The 17,612-nt window shown below is 42.4% G+C and overlaps 1 protein-coding gene across 3 annotated transcripts in view; it reads left to right on the top strand.

Moving 5' to 3' along the window:
• ANKLE2 (ankyrin repeat and LEM domain containing 2) overlaps positions 1–17,612 on the top strand; it is a 64,030-nt gene that overhangs the window by 20,832 nt on the left and 25,586 nt on the right. For 2 of the 3 annotated variants that reach the window (XM_075898360.2, XM_075898359.2), the window contains exons 5-10: positions 6,422–6,610; positions 7,253–7,375; positions 8,258–8,324; positions 9,015–9,196; positions 14,412–14,518; positions 15,500–15,693. In XM_075898360.2, coding sequence (XP_075754475.2) covers positions 6,422–6,610; positions 7,253–7,375; positions 8,258–8,324; positions 9,015–9,196; positions 14,412–14,518; positions 15,500–15,693 — 862 coding nt within the window. The remainder of the gene's footprint in view (positions 1–6,421; positions 6,611–7,252; positions 7,376–8,257; positions 8,325–9,014; positions 9,197–14,411; positions 14,519–15,499; positions 15,694–17,612) is intronic. The other variant, XM_089775272.1, reaches the window with a different exon arrangement.

Below are 17,612 nucleotides of genomic sequence, written 5' to 3'. Positions count from 1 at the left end.
CCTATAGAAGGGAAGGGCCCTATGCTTTTGGCAACAAGGTGAGTGGCAGGTAAGGATACCCCTTCTGCTGTAGTTCATGGACAGCTGGCAGAATTGACAGAGGAGCAGCTGGGGGTCAAGGAGTCATCGTACGCCTCACCTGACAAGGCCTTGGCAAACTGTGCCCTGCCATTTCCATCTATGCCAGGGCCCACCAAGACTTTCTTAGAAGGCTGGTAGCCAATTTGGGGTGCAGGCAGGAGGTTTAGGAGGAGTCTGATCCAATGGTGGACATCCTTATGGCAAACACCTCGGGTATAGTGGCACTATCGATCAATAAAATGGTGGACTAGATATCCAGAACTTTATGGCAGATCCCTGCCTTTATTCCCCCCACATAAAAAGGGGTTGAGGCGCACTACTTTGTGCCCCAAGTGGGGCACGAGCACCTCTTCATGCACCCTCCTCCGGGCTCATTGGTGGTGCAGGCTGCAGGTCAGAAAGAGCACCAAGGACCTGTGGGGCCCGCGCCAAAGTCTTAAGGAGCCCAAAAAACTTGATTTTCTGGGGAGACAGGCCTTTGCCACGGAGGACCTGCAACTCTGCATCACGAATCAGCAAGCGACGCTGAGTAAGTACGCCTACAACACGTAGGTGGCCATGGATAAATTTAAGGATTGTCTCCCCAAGAATCAAGAGTATGGTGCTCTAGCAGAGGAGGGTAGGACAGTGGCCCATACCATAGTCATGGGTATAGTGATTAGGAGGGGCGCCTTGATATCACTTCCAAGGTCCAGATTACCCTGCAGGACCTACCATTCGAAGGGTCTGGCCTCTTCTCGGACCAGACGGACTCAAGGCTGTATAACCTCAAAGATTCTAGGGCTACCCTAAAGTCTTTGGGGATACATACTCGGGCACCGCAGAGAAGGCCACTCACCCCCAAGCCAGCCCCAAGGCCCTTCCAACAAGGGTTCGACCCTGATGGGGGTAGGAGGAGGAGAAGGAAAAATGGCTGTAATGGAGTATGTTTGAGGACAGCATTACTGTCTCTGTCCCGTTGCCCCTTTTGGTTGTCGATTTCCCTTTTCTACCAAGCTTGGTTCCAGATTACGTCCAATGAGTGGATTCTAGACCTAGTGCAAAGAGGTTATGTCATTCCCTTTCTTTCCCTCACTTCCTCCCGCCCTCCTTCCTCATCCTTCTTCAGAGACCCCTCTCTTGAGCACCTGCTGAGGCAGGAAGTGTCCTTGCTTCTGCAGCTGTGGGCAGTCAAACTTGTGCCAAAGGGATTTCAGAGGGAAGGGATTTTACTCCCCCCTATTTTTTTATTCTCAGGTCCAAAGGGGGACTATGCCCCATTCTAGACTTAAGGAACTTAAACTCATTTGTAAAGAAAACAAAATTTCAAATGGTCACCTTGGCATCTATCATCCCTTTCCTCCAGAAAGGAGACTGGTAGGCTGCCCTTGATCTGAAGGACGTGTACTTTCACATCTCAGTGATCCCCATCCATAGGAGATTTCTGAGGCTTATACTGGGTCAGGATCACTTCCAATTTGCCTTCCTATTGTTCGGTCTCTCCACAGCCTGAGGGTCAATACCAAATGCATGTCTGTAGTAGCGGCTATCCTGAGGAGGCATAGGATTCAGGTTTTTCCATACTTGGACAATTGGCTGGTAAGAAGGTCATCCTGGGAACAAGTATTAGGCCATATAGCTCTGACCAGGAAATTGTTCTCCAACCTAGGCCTCCTTATAAATGAGGAGAAATCCATGCTCAACCACTTGCAGATAATAGAATTTGTTGGGGCCCACCTAGATTACACTGTGGAAAGGGCGTCTCTTCCCCAAGCCAGATTCATGACTGAGTTTCATGGTCCAGAACCTCCAAAGGTCCCCTATGACAACAGCGAGAACGTATATGAAGTTGCTGGGTCATATGGCAGCATGTACACGTGATGAGGTATGCCAGGCTGAAGCTCTGACCCCTAAAGAAGTGGTTGTTGAGCATACACAACCTGGCACGAGCACCACTAGATGCTCCGCTCACTGGACTAAGTGGCTGCAGGAGAGGATGGTCTGTGCGGGAGTCCCATTTGTCAGACAGGTGCTGCTGCTGTTGGATGCATCTGACATGGGCTGGGGGGCCCATCCGGGGAATCTCAGTACTCATGGTATGTAGTCCCCCAGGGAGAATTCCATACACATAAACGTCAAAGAGCTCAAGACAGTCAGGTTGGTGTGCCAGACTTTCCTTCCCCAACTGAAATACAGGATGGTCTCGGTGTAGACGGACACCACGACAGCCATGTATTATATCAACAAACAGGATGGAGCTCACTCCTCTCCCCTTTGCAAGGAAGCCCTATGTCTGTGGGAGTTATGTATCGCACAGAACATCTATATTGAGGTGACCTATCTTCCGGGAAACAGCAGCGTTTAGGTGGACAAGCTCAGCAAGTCCTTTTGGGCCCATGAATGGTCTATCAGACCAGATATCGTATCAGAGGTCTTCCAGAGGAGGAGCTATCCCCGTCTGGACCTGTTTGCCACACAAGGGAACACCCAGTTCCAGAACTATTGCTCATACATGAGTCAAGGGCGCCTCTCTAGGCGTAGAGTGGAGTTTTGGGAAGAAAACCAGTAGGTAAATGTCTTGGGGCATATGAAAATGTGAGACCGCCTTAGGGAGGAAAGCTAGATGGGCACATAGACTAACCTTAATGTTCATGTTCAGTAGCTACAGGAGCTATTGTGCACTTGCCCCCTGTTCCCACTGATTCACAAGGTCCTACTCGGGATCAGAAGACTCAGGGCTGCGATCAATATGGTGGCGCCGGCATGACCCCAGCAGCAGTGGTTTACCACCATTCTAGACCTGGAGCTGGGAGACCCAGTGATACTGCTACTGGTTCAAGTCCTGATTATTAGGACCTGGGGAAGGGGAAGCTATGCCACCCAAACCTATTGTCCGTCCACCTTGTGGCATGGAACTTTCGTAGTTAATGGGGACAGAGCAACTGTGTTCAGAGGAGGTGTGGAAGGTCCTCGAGAGTAGAAAGCCTTCCACAAGGGTGGTATATGAGGCCAAGTGGAAATACTTTGCCTCGTGGGTGGAGCAGGCGGAAACAGACCCAAAGGGTGCCTCAGTCCCTCTTATTTTGGATTACCTCCTGCACCTCAGACACCAGGGCCTTGCTGCATCTTCCCTGAGTTGGCCAAAGTTGTGGCTTTTCACCTGAGGAAGGGAGATAGGACAGTTTTCATGAACACAATGACTCACTTCCTGAAGGAGATGGACAAGTGGTTCCCCTACATGTGGCCACCTGTACCCCAATGGGATCTGAATTTAGTCCTGACAGGTCTCATGCGGGACCCCTGTGAGCACTTGGCCACCTGCTCGCTGAAGCACCTATCTTGGAAAGTGGTTTTCATGATTGTAGTCACTTCAGCCAGGAGAATTTCAGAGTTGAGGGCCCTTATATTGGAGCCTCCATACATGGATTTCTTTAAGGACAGGTAAAACAAAATACAGGACTATGTAGCACTTTAAAGATTAACAAGATGGTTTATTAGTCTTTAAAGTGCTACATAGTCCTGTATTTTGTTTTAGCGACACCAGACTAACACGGCTACATTTCTATCACTACTCTTTAAGGACAGGGTTAGTCTACGTTTCCATCTAGCTTTCCTCCCTAAAGTAGTCTCAAATTTTCATATGCCCCAAGACATTTACCTACTGGTTTTCTATCCGAAACCCCACTCTGTGCCTAGAGAGCAGGCGCTACATTCTCTAGATGTTAGACAAGCACTAGTGTTTTATATAGAGAGAACAAGAGAGTTCGGTAGATACCCACAATTTCTTATTTCTGTAGCAGAGAAGATGAAGGGCTTACTAGTCGGCCCAGTGCTTATCGTCCTGGATCACTTCATTAGAGCTTGCTATAACCTTGCTAGTAGGCCAGCATCCCCGCTGACGGCCCATTCCACAAGGGTGCAGGTGTCATTCATAGCATTTGTTGCACAGGTGCCCATTCTTGACATCTGCAGAGCAGCTACATGGTCCTCTGTTCACACATTTTCTAGTCATTACGTGATTGCTCAGCAGGCCAAGGAAGATGCGGCCTTTGGAAGGTCTGTGCTGCAGTTCATTGTGAATTAGGTGTTGAAAGACTCTAACTCCACCTCCTAGGGTACTATTAGGCAGTTACCTAATTGGAATGGACACAAGCAAACACTTGAAGAAGAAAAAACAGTTACTTACTTCTGTAATTGTTGTTCTTCAAGATGTGTTGCTCATGACCATTCCAGATCCTACACACCTCCCCTTCATCAGAGGATTCCGGCTAGAAGGAACTCGGAGAGTGGAGGGCCTGCAGGGATATATATGCTCTGATGTAGCAGCGCCACTCCAAAGAGCTCCCTGGCTGACCTAACAGGTACTGCTAAGGGAAAATAGCTCCAGAATCTGTGTGTGTGGCACGCGCACACCTAATTGGAATGGACATGAGCAACACATCTCAAAGAACAACAGTTCCATTTGTTAGAATAACCATTTTTTCCTTAATTATAAAAAGAGGGCTTAGAATTTAAAAATATTTTTCATTTCATCCAAGTCCTGTTAGTTCATAGTACACCTGAAACTCTTTAATATGGCTAAACTGGGAAATAGGGTATTCTCGATTAAAGAATTTTCTGATCCAGAAAGGGCATTGTGAAGTCTGAACATGGGGAGAATAGTGCTTACCTGGTGCCCTGCTCGTGGGGGCATGCATATGTCCACTCCTCCCTACCACTTCCAGGCACCGCCTCCCTATCATTATAGGAGCAATGGGGAAAAGCCTCAGGAGAAGCTCTCAAGCTTGGGTGGGGAGAGGGAGAGTGGGAGCAGCAGCACACACAGCTTTCTTCTCCCCCTGCCAAGGGTCATGTCATGAGGCATTGTCTACACTGCGAACTTTTGCAGCAGAAAATATGCTAATGAGGGATTCATTAGCATAAGTCATGATCTCATTAGTATATTTTCTGTGTCCCTCATTAGCATATTTTCTGCTACAAAAACTCACGTAGCCTGGGTGTTTCTGGAGTAGCAATACCTGAAGTACAGAGGTTCAGGTGTACTAGTAAATGTTAATGTCCTCGGATAGAAAGGTGTTGCTTAGGAGCAGAGTTAAATCCAAGCCTATAGTTGTATGAACACTTAAAGGTGTTGCCGAGAGTGTAGATCTGTTAAAATAGGATCTAATATTAGTTGAAAGCAAACAGAATTCTGGGAAATTCTCTAAGGGTATGTCTACATTGCATTCCTCTTCCGAGACGCTGTTCCAGAAAAGCAACAGTCTGCGATTATGCAAATAAAGTGCGGGGAATTCAAATCCACGCGTTATTTGCAATTTCAGGTGTCTGCATTTACATTCCTCTCTCGGAAGAGGAATGCAATGTAGACATACCCTAACTTTTCCTAAGTATACTGTTCCTACTTTTTTCCTTTCATACATTATTAATTGGCAGTGGTTTTTTTTTTTTTTTTTTACTTGTTGGACTGTTGCTTAACTATTTCTGGAAATAAATTTGCAGGTGTTGTTTTAAGACAAAATATGTAAGAAACTATTCAGAAAAGGCTGGAGTGCTGACATTGAGTATGGTGTCTGAGTGTATGGGGTTAGCATCATATATATAATTCAATAATAATGAACTCTTACCAGCCACGTAGTGTTAAGGAAGACTGCACATGTTTAAAATCCATTTAGTGGAATAACTGTAGCACAGGATAAACTTAAAAAACAACAAATAGTCTGATAGCACTTTAAAGACTAACAGAATATGTTGGTGGTATCATGAGCTTTTGTGGGCCACTTCTTCAGATGATAGGACAAATGCTGAGATGTTAAGCAGTTCATATGGTGTCTTGAAGCACTAACGTGTTTTCCTCTCTGGAAAAATTGACAAGATGCTGCACTAGACCCAGACTTGTTAGAGCTGGACAGATTTCCCAATATACTTATGCTTTCAGAGTGAATTTTATATACAGCATACAATAAAATTTGTGGTATGTGTATCCAACGGAACTTTACATTTATGGCTTTAATTTTTTCTTGTTGAAGCCATTATGAAGTTCAGAATGTATGGGGCTATTTGGCAAATTATGAAGACATTCTGACCTCTTACTATTTAAATTTGTGTTAAGTATTTGTGAGTTTAAAGCCAGAATAATGTCAATTGTTAGATTGGTAAGAATAACTTGGATAACTTAAAAAATAGTGCAATATATCATCTCTTAAACTACTTTTTTTACAGAAAAAATATTTTTTTTAAAGCAAAAAAATCTAAAAAATTAGATTGAAAAATACTTCCCCAATTAGTTTTGCTGTCAGATTACTGGAGTTTAGCAAGCTGCTTAGATTTAAAATAGTTATTAATGTTTGTATTTCATTTTCAGGAAGGGTGTAGATACAATGTCATGCATGTTGCTGCCAAGGAGAATCAAGCTGGTATATGCCAATTGTTGCTAGACACTTTGGAAAATCCTGAATTTATGCGGCTCATGTATCCAGACGATGATGAAATAATGTTGCAGAATCGCATTAGATATATAGTTGACCTCTACCTTAATACACCCGATAAAATGGTGAGATTAAATGTCTGCTAGCAGTTTCATTGTTATGAAAGGGGGAGAGTGAGTGTCATGAAAATAGTGGTAGAAATGTAGCCATGTTAATCTGGTGCAGCTGAAACAAAAAACAGGACTATGTAGCACTTTAAAGACAAACAAGATTATTTAATAGGTGATGAGCTTTCGTGGGCCAGACCCACTTCCTCAGATCAAATAGTGGAAGAAAATTGTCACAACCATAAATACCAAAGGATACAATTAAAAAACTGGAACACATATGAAAAGGACAAATCAAATTTCAGAACAGATCTTCCCTATTTGATCTGCGGAAGTGGGTCTGGCCCACGAAAGCTCATCATCTATTAAACCATCTTGTTAGTCCTTAAAGTGCTACACAGTCCTGTTTTTTATTTGTGTCATGGAACATTGTTATGTCTTGTATTCTAGTAGCAGAAATTAATAGGTTGTGTTATGATTTTTTTTAAATAAAATATTTTTAAGAGCACTTGGAGATTAATCGTAATGTGGAAGGGGGGAATAAAATAAATATAGGTTTGGTAACATCTTATTTCTAAATACATACTAAGTGTGGGTAATGATTGAAAAGTTGGGAATGTTCAGAGAAGATGCATGCATAACTTTTTTTCTGTGTTGTAGGGATTTGATACTCCATTGCATTTTGCTTGCAAGTTTGGGAATCTGGATGTGGTTAATGTGCTTACCTCACACCCAGATATTGTAAAAAATCCGAAAAACAAGTATTATCAAACTCCAGCAGAAGTAAGTTTTTCCACATTGGGAGCAGATCTATGATATTTTCAGATGTACATAAATACAGTTTTGATTTTAGGGTTCAAACAAAGATCCCCTGACTAATGTAGTTTAGTAATCTGATGTTCTCAGACAAGAATCTAAGATTAGAATACATCATTACTAATGCTGGAATTTTTAGTACTCATTGCATCTGTGGGAAGGTTCTAAATCAGTGGTGGGCCAAAACAGTGGCAGTGGCTAAGCCACCGCCTCTATTTTTACCTGTGCTTCCTCCACAGGAACCGGCAGTCATAGCTCCCATTGGCTGTACATCATTCTTCCTGGTCAATGGGAACTGTGGGAAGCAGCGCAGACTGGAACACCAGTTCCTGCAGCTCCCATTGGCAAGGAATGGTGATTTGCAGCTAAGAGCAGTGATTGTCCATACCTGAAGATGCATATGAAAATATAGTGGCAGCAGTCTGCCACGGGCTACTCTGGGAAACTTGGTCCGGCCTGCAGACTGGTAGTTTCCTACCCCTTTCTAGTTTGTGGCTCCCTATAATTTCCTGTCTCCACGTTGCATTATATTTAATGACCTATTTCAACTTGTAGATTCTTTTAGAATTGAATGTGAAAGCTGCAAGTTATGATTGGGTGCGCAGCACTCTACATTGGTAGAGGTGAATTATATGTGTTTTTACTGGAGAGTTGACAGAAAACTTACTTGTAGAAAAGATTTAAACGTGTTTCCAGTTATTTAAAAAAAAAAAAAAAAGCAAGGGTGGGGCAAGAGAATGTGTGTCTGAAGGAGCAGGGGACTTTTGTATCTAAAAAAGACATGAGAATGGGAATTACAAGATAATGTTCAGGGCTTCGCTAATTAAGAGTAACATTTTTTTCTAACAGGTAATCTGCGAAAGAAACAAAAATAAATCAGTCGAACTGAAAGAGAAAATAAGAGAATATTTGAAAGGTTTGTATTCAGAGGTTTCATACATAATCTTTGTTGTGTATGTAACATACAAATACTTAATTTGTTTGCGGTTTAGCCTTATACTTTCATATTTATTTTTAGTTGTGTTCATGTTGACCACTAACCTTGATTTTGATGTATAGTATTTTTATGAGAGAAACTTAACTACTACCAAGGAACAGAAAAATATCTGAAATTGACCCGTTGATCAGTATTTAGAAATTACAGAATAAACAATAATCCTCAAATCCTTGTGAGGTAGGTACTATGCCCTTTTTACAGATAAAAATGCTGAGGTAGAGATTTTAGGCTACTTACTTGCAAGAGGCTGCAAAGAGAATCATCACAGGGATTCATCTTGTTTCCTAGTGCTTGTTCTTAAATGGTAGATATGTGGGTGCACATTTTTGCAGCAAACAGGTTTTGACAGTGCTAAAGATGTCAAGAAGCATATATGTCAGTACAGCAATTCCTTTTTTTGTGAGAAAGGGTCCTAAAATAAAGTCTTCAGCATTTAATACGTATTAGAAGCATGAAGTTTTAATGAAAAAAGATGAAGACTTTCTCTAATGAAATTAAGTAAAATTTCTAGTTGTGCAGATGTAGTGACATTTCTGATATATTCCAGAGACAGACAACAAATTATTGTAATACTAGGTTCTTAAAAATCATATATTTTTGTATTTTTAGGTAGATATTATGTGCCACTCTTGAGAGCGGAAGACAATTCCTCAGCTCCAGTGATTGGTGCACCTTGGTCACCTGATCAGTCAGACGACAACCCCCTTACAGCTTTACCTAAACATGGTGGCAGTCCAAAAGATCCAGTCTTGTCCGTGAGAGCTTTTGCAGGCCCAATGACCCCCTCCAAGGTAAGGAGATAATACAAATGTCATAAAATCAAATGCTTTCCTGATTGTGGCTTTCCAACTAGTAATTTGAACCCAAGCTGATGTTTACTTCATAGGTATAGCTTGTTAATTTTGGAGGCCTCAGTTGTGGGTTCACCTCTTTTGTTTCAGGAAAAAAAAAGAATTTTTACTATAAAGGGAAAGAAAGGGGGAATGATTTGTACCTTTTGGGAACCCTCTTAAGATATTATTGAGGAGCATTGGTAACTGAGGAGACTGAGTGTATCAGGAAGTGTGGAAAGGTGATTCAATTAATAGAATATTTGAAAACTCTTGTTTACCTATGGGGACACAGTTATATATTTTGAGATGCAGATGACTCCTGATGTATCTCAGTCCTTGAAGATAAGTGCCCTTGTTTCCCATTCCTGAAACAAAAACTGATTTTAGAAATATTTATTAATTGTGAAGATTAAAACATAGCTAAAAATGGCAAAAATCTAGCCTATTCTAACTAAAAGCTGATATTAAATGTTTGAATCACTTTAGTGCCATTTAATCTTGCTAGAAAAGACTAGTAAAATGTTTATCCAATTGAAAATATAGTAATTCCTATTGGATTATAATAAAACAGTCTAATTATAGCAAGTAGTTACTATTCATTAATAGTAATCTTAATTACAAACATCACTGTGTACAGGTCAGACATTTCATCACTTCACTAACTGTACATATTACTCCAGGGATGAGCAAAAGCTTCCTCAGCGAATTCGGCCCACCTTGGGCCTTGATCCAGCCCGCAAGGCAATAACAGGCACTGCCCCCTAATTACAGGTCCCTCTGTGGGAGAAAGAGTTCAGCCCTGCCTCTCCGTCCCCCGCGCTGCTGGCTCCTCAACAGGGCCTGCTTCTGCACCCCAGCTCCCTCCCATATCCTGCACCCCATCCCTATCTTACTTGCTGACAGCCCTGTATTGTGCACTGTACCCCTCATTTTTATCCTTACCCCAGAGCCTAAGAAGGTCCATAAAATCCACTAACTCCAGAACCCCGGAAAAGTAAATCTAGTCATGGGAAGCCCTGAATCTGTTTCTCCCTTCCCTACCTCTCACCCCAAGAGGTTGGGGCACCAGAGGAGTGAGGTGTGTTAATTGGGGCCACATCAGCAAGTGTTGGGTTTGGGGGAATTTTTTTTGCATTTCACTTGTGTGGTCCCCAACTAATTTTTTTGTGAGTCACTGACCCCAGACTCAAAAAGGGTTCCCCGCACCTCCCATAAATAAAGAACACGTGGAAATCTTTTGTGTTGGACATAATATTTTATTTAGCTTATCAAACTTCATTTTAAATAAACATGAGAAACTTAAAACACTTAATCTGTTTCATAATTTACATTAAACTTTTCTTACTAGCTGCAGCAAATAAGGTCACTGTACCAGCTCTCAACCTTGTCTTTTCCACCCGAGGCCCAGCCCCTTCCGAAATTTGATACAGAGACAACAGTGTAGGGTGGCAGGATGCCCTGTCCGGGGTGGTTCTGAGCTCCCAAACATGGCATGAGTCAGAACTGAGCTGGGCTGCCTGCCCACCTAGCTCCTAATATGTTTTAAATGCAGAGCTGCAGCGGGGGTAGGTCCTGGACCCTGTGCAAGCCGGGATTGAGCCAAGCTTGTTGGCCAGTCTGCTAGAAAATGTACTGGCAAGGAGTGGGAGGGGAAAATATGTGTAGTTGGTAGCATTAACCCAGTGGTCCGCAACCTTTTGTGGCTGCCGGGCGCCCAGGGACAGAGCCGCTCACGTGCCGGGCATCCGGGGGTGGGGCCACGCATGCGCCGCGTGCCCGGGGATGGGGGCCGCCCATGCGCCCTGAACCCAGGGCCGGCACCACGCATGTGCCGCGCAAGGGCTGCCCCTGCGCCTGGGGCCGGCACTGCGTGTGTGCTGCATGCTGGGGGTAGGGGGCTGCCCACGCGCCCTGATCCCAGGGCCAGCACCACACATGTGCCGCGCAAGGGCTGCCCCTGCGCCCGGGGCTGGCACTGCGTGTGTGCTGCATGCTGGGGGTAGGGGCTGCCCACGCGCCCTGAGCCCAGGGCCGGCACCACACAATGTGCTGCGCACCCAGGGCAGGGGCCGCCCACGCGCATGTACCGTGAGCCCGGAGCAGGGGCCGCCCACGCGACCTGAGCCCAGGTTTAGCACCGCGCATGTGCTGCGCTCCCGGGGCAGGGGCCGCCCACGAGCCCTGAGCCCAGGGCCAGCACCACGCATGTGCCGCGTGCCCCGGGCAGGGTCTGCCCATGCGCCACGCGCCCGGGGCGGAGAGCCAGCCCAGATGTTTCGGCGGGCGCACATAAATACCCCGGTGGGCGCCATGGCGCCCACAGACACCGCATTGGGGACCACTGCATTAACCTATAAGCTTTTACTTATTAGTTAATCAACTACACTATTACATCCCTAATTGAGAATGTGATTTTCTCCCTAAATAGTCTTCTTTTTTTTATTTTTATTTTTTTTTAAACTTGTGGCGTTTTGACATAAATTGCAAATGCATTATATTAGGCCACAGACATGTATTCTTAATCTAAATGTAGTGCTTGGCTATGAATGTTGGCTGGATCGTGTATAATGAGATAAAAATGTAGTTGAGTTTGCAGAATTAACATTTTAGAAGCTCCCTTAATGAGTTTAAAATCCTATTTTCTGTGTTAAGATAAGCAGGTAAATAAACTCAGAATAAATTTGGACACTATGCCATCTCATAAGTGTGTAATTGTTTAATATATAGAAAAAAATATTTACTGTTAGAAGCTCTAGCCAGAAAATGGCTATTGTCTTTAAATATAATTATATTTATGTAGAACAAAGTTGTATTTCTTTTGCTCTCTGCGCATCAATAAAATAGACTTCATTCTGTGCTATTGCCTGGAAAATAAATTAAATAAATTAAATAGCTTAGGTGTGGTGGTGGTGGTGGTGATGATGATGGGCAATCATTCATTGCCAAGTGTGATTATCTTCCATGGGACTTATGGACAGTCAGGTGGCTGAAAAGGCTGATCCTTGAACCATAAGTTTTATTATAGTGAGGATGGATGTTTCTAGGTACAGCAGGAGGCTGTTGACCTTGACTAGAAGCCAGTCAAGAACCTTGTGCTGTAAATGAGCAAAGGCTGCCTTGGCACAGTTTGGGCAATGTTGGATTCCTCCATCAATATCTGCCTTGGATGAAAGATAACTTCCAATGTAAAGAAAATGATTGACATTCTCCAATGCCTCTCCATTGATTTTAATAGCTATAGTGCATAGTATCTAATTTGGAGAGGGCTGATGGAGCACTTTGGTTTTCTTGATGTTGAAGGAGAGACCAAGACACGCATAAGCATCAACAAAGATAGCTTGAAGATCTTTCTACACATTCAAGATAGCCTGAAGATCTTTCTCAAAGTAGCCAAAAACTGCATTGTCATCAGCATACTGAAGTTCCATGACAGATGTGGTCGAAATTTTACTCTTAGCGTTCAGCCTGCTAAGCCTAAACAGCTTTCCTTCCATTCTGTAGATGATTTCAATGCCAGCTGAGAACTTCCTAGCAATTAGGTCAAAAATGACAGCAATAAAGACTGCAAATATGGCAGGGGTGATGATACAGCCCTGTTTGACTCCTGTTTGTAGTTTAAAAGTTTCACTCTGGGACCAAGTGCTGCTCAGAACAGCCACTTTCATGTTGTCATGTAGCAACTTTAGGACATTGATGTATTTAGAAAGACATGCCATCTTTGAAAGTATAGTCCAAAGAGCACAGTGATTCACTGAATCAGAGGCTTTAGCTAGATCAACAAAAGCCAGGTACAGTCATCTGTTTTGCTCAATGAAGGTATATCTGCAGTTTTGCAATGTGGTCGGAAGCTACTCTCTGATTCTGGCAAAGTTTCTTCTGATGGGGCAGAGGATGGGTTGCAAGTACCTGTGCCAGAACTTTGCCTGCAACAGCAAGGAGAGAGATACCATGATAGTTTCCACAGTCCACTTTATCCCCTTTTTTAAAAGAGGGTAACAATCAAGGCATCCCTCATTTCACTGAGTATCTCCTCCTTTATCCAAATTTTAAGGATAAGCAGGTTAAGCTGCCAAATTAATTCTGGTCCACCGCCTTTAAAGATTTCAGCGGGGATCCTATCTGGACCTGCTGCCTTGCTCCTCATCTGCTCAATGGCACTGTATACCTCATACAAATTGGGAGGGTCTCTGAGCTCATTCCTACAAAATTTTTGTGGGATTTGCTCTAAGGACGTTAAGTATCAGGTAATTGACTAATTGAATAGTTGATAGGGTACTTCCACCTTTGAAGTGTAGCAACAGCCTTAAGGCTGTTGCTACACTTCAAAGGCGAAAGCACCGAAGCCCAGGGTCAGCTGGGGACTACCCTACTAAATCTGGGCTCCGTGCAGTGCTGCTGTTTTGAAACGCTGCAACAGCGTTTCAAAGCAGCAGTGCTGCACAGAGCCTGGGGTCAGTGGGGGAGTCCCCAGCAGGCACGGGGCTCCTGGTGGCATTCAGTGGCAGCACCGCACAGAGCAGCTGATCCCAGGCTCCATGTGGCACTGCTGCTTTGAAGTACTACTCACACCCACACACACACACACACACACACACATACCCGCCTCTGTCTGATAGAGGCAGCAAGGAGGGGAAAGTGACTAGTCGACTATCCAATAAGCATTTGCTTATCAGATAGTCGACTAGTCCTTCACATCCCTAATTTGCTCAGTAGCTTTATCTGCAACCATGTAATTATGATTAAGATGTTCAAAATGTTCTTTTCAGTGAAAATTAAAGTCTGTCAAACCTCGTAAGTGACTTCATGTAGTTCAAAAATTAATACAGTATTAGAAGCTTTAAATTGTGGTTACTTTTTTTATCATTCATAGTTATGCTTAATATCACTTTCAAGATCTAGTGCTTCTGAGACGAGTCATGTACGGTAATAAACAAGTCTGTTGGGGTAAAAGCAATTTTGTGTTTAAAATGAAAGATAGATTGTAATTGGGTATAATTGAGCAATGTGTATAATAAAAGTTGAATTGTATATGCAATTTAACAACTGTTAAATTCATCACTGAACAACCTAAAGTGTGTCTTTGAAGCAGAAAAGTTTTTAGATAGGGACTTTAGCGACACTGTATGTAAAGGTATATGGTATAGTTTGTCTATGTTTTGAATTTGTTTTAAAGGCAGAAGAATTTCGGAGGCTTTGGAAAACTCCACCTCGAGAGAGAGCAGGTTTCTTTCACAATGTCAGGAAATCTGATTCGGAAAGAGGAGTTGAAAGAGTTGGGAGGTACTAAGAGAATCTCATCATGAAAAATGTGTTGGCTGTAACCTAGAAAATCATTTACAAAACTCCAGCAGTAAAGGCACATTAATGGTTCACATAAGGACAGGCTTCATAAAGCAAAACATTTTTATACAGACATTTTACAATGTATATTTTGTTTGGATCCTTATATTTTTCTGTAAATAAATGCTTTCATTCAAAACAATGAGGCTTATGCACCGTAAGGTTGAGGTGGGAAACTTTTTTAAGGTTGGGGACCGCTGGCCCACAGAAAAATCAGAGGCCGCATACAAGCGAGAAGCCCCCCCCCCCCCCCCCCCAAAAAAAAAATGTGGCCTCCGGGCTTTAGGTTCTCCATTCCTGCTTTAAAGTCAGATAGGACCATTATGATCATCTAGATCTGCACATTGCAGGTCATCTACCTGACTACTTTGAAAGGGGAAAAGAAACGATATATATATATTTGCTATTATCCACCTTATGTCCAGAGCTCTCTTCTCAAACTCCACCTACTCTTTCGCCTAATTTCTCAGAATATTTCAGATGAGAAATCAATAAATATATGTATATTTTAAATCAGTGTGTCAACTAATTGAGTAATAGATCTGAGCATTGCTTTAGTTTTCTGGAAAAAGCTGGGAGATTATTATTAAAAGTTTGGTATGGGAAAAGATGTTAAGGAATTCCCATATTTTCTCTCCAGCCTCTCCCATATCCTCTCTTTATATGTACTATAAAGTGTTCACCTTTGTGAAAGGAATTGAGTTGATTAACTTCTGTTAAGAAGCACCAAAGTCAGCAATTGATTCATTTCTCCACCTGATGCCTAAATAGTCCTCATTAAAAAAGTCTCAAACTGAGGTGTGTCACAGTTAATAGGGGAAATGGTAAGAGGCCTGGAAATAGGTAATAAAACATGTTCAGTATTATTGTCATAATATATTATGTCTTCACAAATGATTCGTTTTATCTTATTTATTGCAGGGAGTTAGCTCATGAGCTGGGGTTCCCGTGGGTTGAATACTGGGAATTTCTGGGCTGTTTTGTTGATCTGTCTTCCCAGGAGGGGTTGCGAAAATTAGAAGAGTACCTGAGTCAACGGGAAATGAGCGAAAAGGCTCAGCAAGAAACAGGAGAAAATGAAACCTGCAATAGATATAAAACTCCACATTCTTCTGGTAAGAAAATAGCAAACATTATTATAAACAAAAATCGTGATTACATTCAGAAAACAGCTTAGAGCAGTACTTGGAGTTCACACTTAATTCATCTTTTTTTGGTTTGCATATATTATCTGTTACTCAATTATTATTTTGTTTTCAATGTAAAAATGTTAATTTAGAGAACTGTGAGCATTCAGTTAGGGTTACCACATCATATCTCATTAAACATTCTCCATCTTGCAGATTCTGGATTAAAATGCTGGCCTTTTTGAAGTCAGTGGCAAAACTCTTGTTGACTTTGGGGCCAAGATTTCACGCAGCATGTACTTTGAAGTACAATCAGCTTTTTAAAGCAGAAATAATTCAGTCCAGTTGTGGGCAGAGGAGATACAGAAAGTTTGGTTTTAAGTCTTTGTTAGTGTATCAATTTCATGCACTGCAGGTTGCATAACTCAATTTCTATTAAACAGGAAATGCTAGCATTTCAGGATTTGGTTTTGTGCCTAATTGGAATGTATTCTGGAAAACGTTGGTTTTTTCCTTTTTACATTTTCATTGTCATATTAATGCACAGTATGACATGCCACTATGTCAGTTAAAAAAGACTATTTTGAATATTAAAGGCTGCTTCATAAAGATTCTTTTGGAATCATATAGAATCTGCTTCAGATAGAATTTTCATATGGTTTGAAACATCTTTTCTTATTTTCTAGACAAGTGTCTCCTGTTGCAGTGTAACCAGTATTTTGTCATAGTTTTATTAAAATACATTATGATGTAACTTGATGTATGTCATGTCATGTCATGTATTACTACTACTGATATGTGAAGTGATGTCAATATAAATAATGTAAAAGTGAAAAAAATTCTGAAACAAAATAGAACCAATGATTTTTTTTTAATTTTTTTTCTTGAAAATTTGTTCTTACAGGAATTTTCTCTTAAATTGGTATGATTTCACAATACATTTTGGTTTTATTGAAATAGTATTTTCTGATGGATATCTGTTTTGGCACAGAGTTTTTCATCAGCTATAGGCACAGATGCCTTTTCAAAGTGGTTCCACATTAGGGAAATATTTTTTCCTGTAATCAAGGCTATACAAGACTCACTGTGCCAATTGTTCCCGGTTTCTCTCTTCATTAGTTTGAGTGGCTGGACACATAACCCAGTCTTACAGAATTTCTCCTCTTACTAGTTAGCTATTTGTGGCTTTAACTATTTATATCCAAATAAATTTGTATATGAAGTGATGTTATGCTAAGTCTGCAGAGGAGTATGAATATGGCAACTGGTACAGTGTACTTAGAGAGGTGGACCAGAAAAGAAAAAGCGCTGCTTCCACCCCACCCCTCCATCCCCATTTTTTTGATTTAATATCTAAAAGTCCAGCATTCTCAAATCACCAGACTTGATTCTGAAGCAGGTACTCTAGTAAAATTCCTAGCCTAGTCATTGACCAAGTGACTTGAAGTGTGAAGGTTTTGTCCAATATTAAATTTCTTTCCCACACATGCTCGTAATGTACTTAACGTAGAAAAAGTGGACTCTTATTTTGTCTCCAAGAGTAAAATATAGTTCTTCTTCGAGTGGCCCCATGGGTGCTCCACTCCTGGTGTTGGGTCCTGTCCCGGCGCCGCGAATCGGAGAGCTATCAGAGCCATGGTCTGCCAGACCGCGCATGCGTGGCTGCCTCTAGTGGCGTTCACACCTTTGATGTGTTGCGCCTGGTCCAGCCTCGCTCAGTTCCTCTCATCCGCCCCCCAGCTGTTCCCACCTCTGGAACGGTAGTCCATAAGCGACGGGCAACGTCTTCTGGGACAGCTGTTACAAAGAGAAAGAACTCTCCCCAACTTGATCTCTGCCGGCGACCACCAACACAAGATGCCCTGAAAAATCATTTGGGGCAACTACCCCAGGATATCAATAGGCTG

This window comes from Pelodiscus sinensis, chromosome Z (genome assembly GCF_052426305.1).
Source record: "Pelodiscus sinensis isolate ZL-2025 chromosome Z, ASM5242630v1, whole genome shotgun sequence".
Lineage (NCBI taxonomy): Eukaryota > Metazoa > Chordata > Testudines > Trionychidae > Pelodiscus > Pelodiscus sinensis.
The sequence above is the reverse complement of the archived record's forward strand: the minus strand, read 5'-3'. Positions and strand labels throughout refer to the sequence as shown.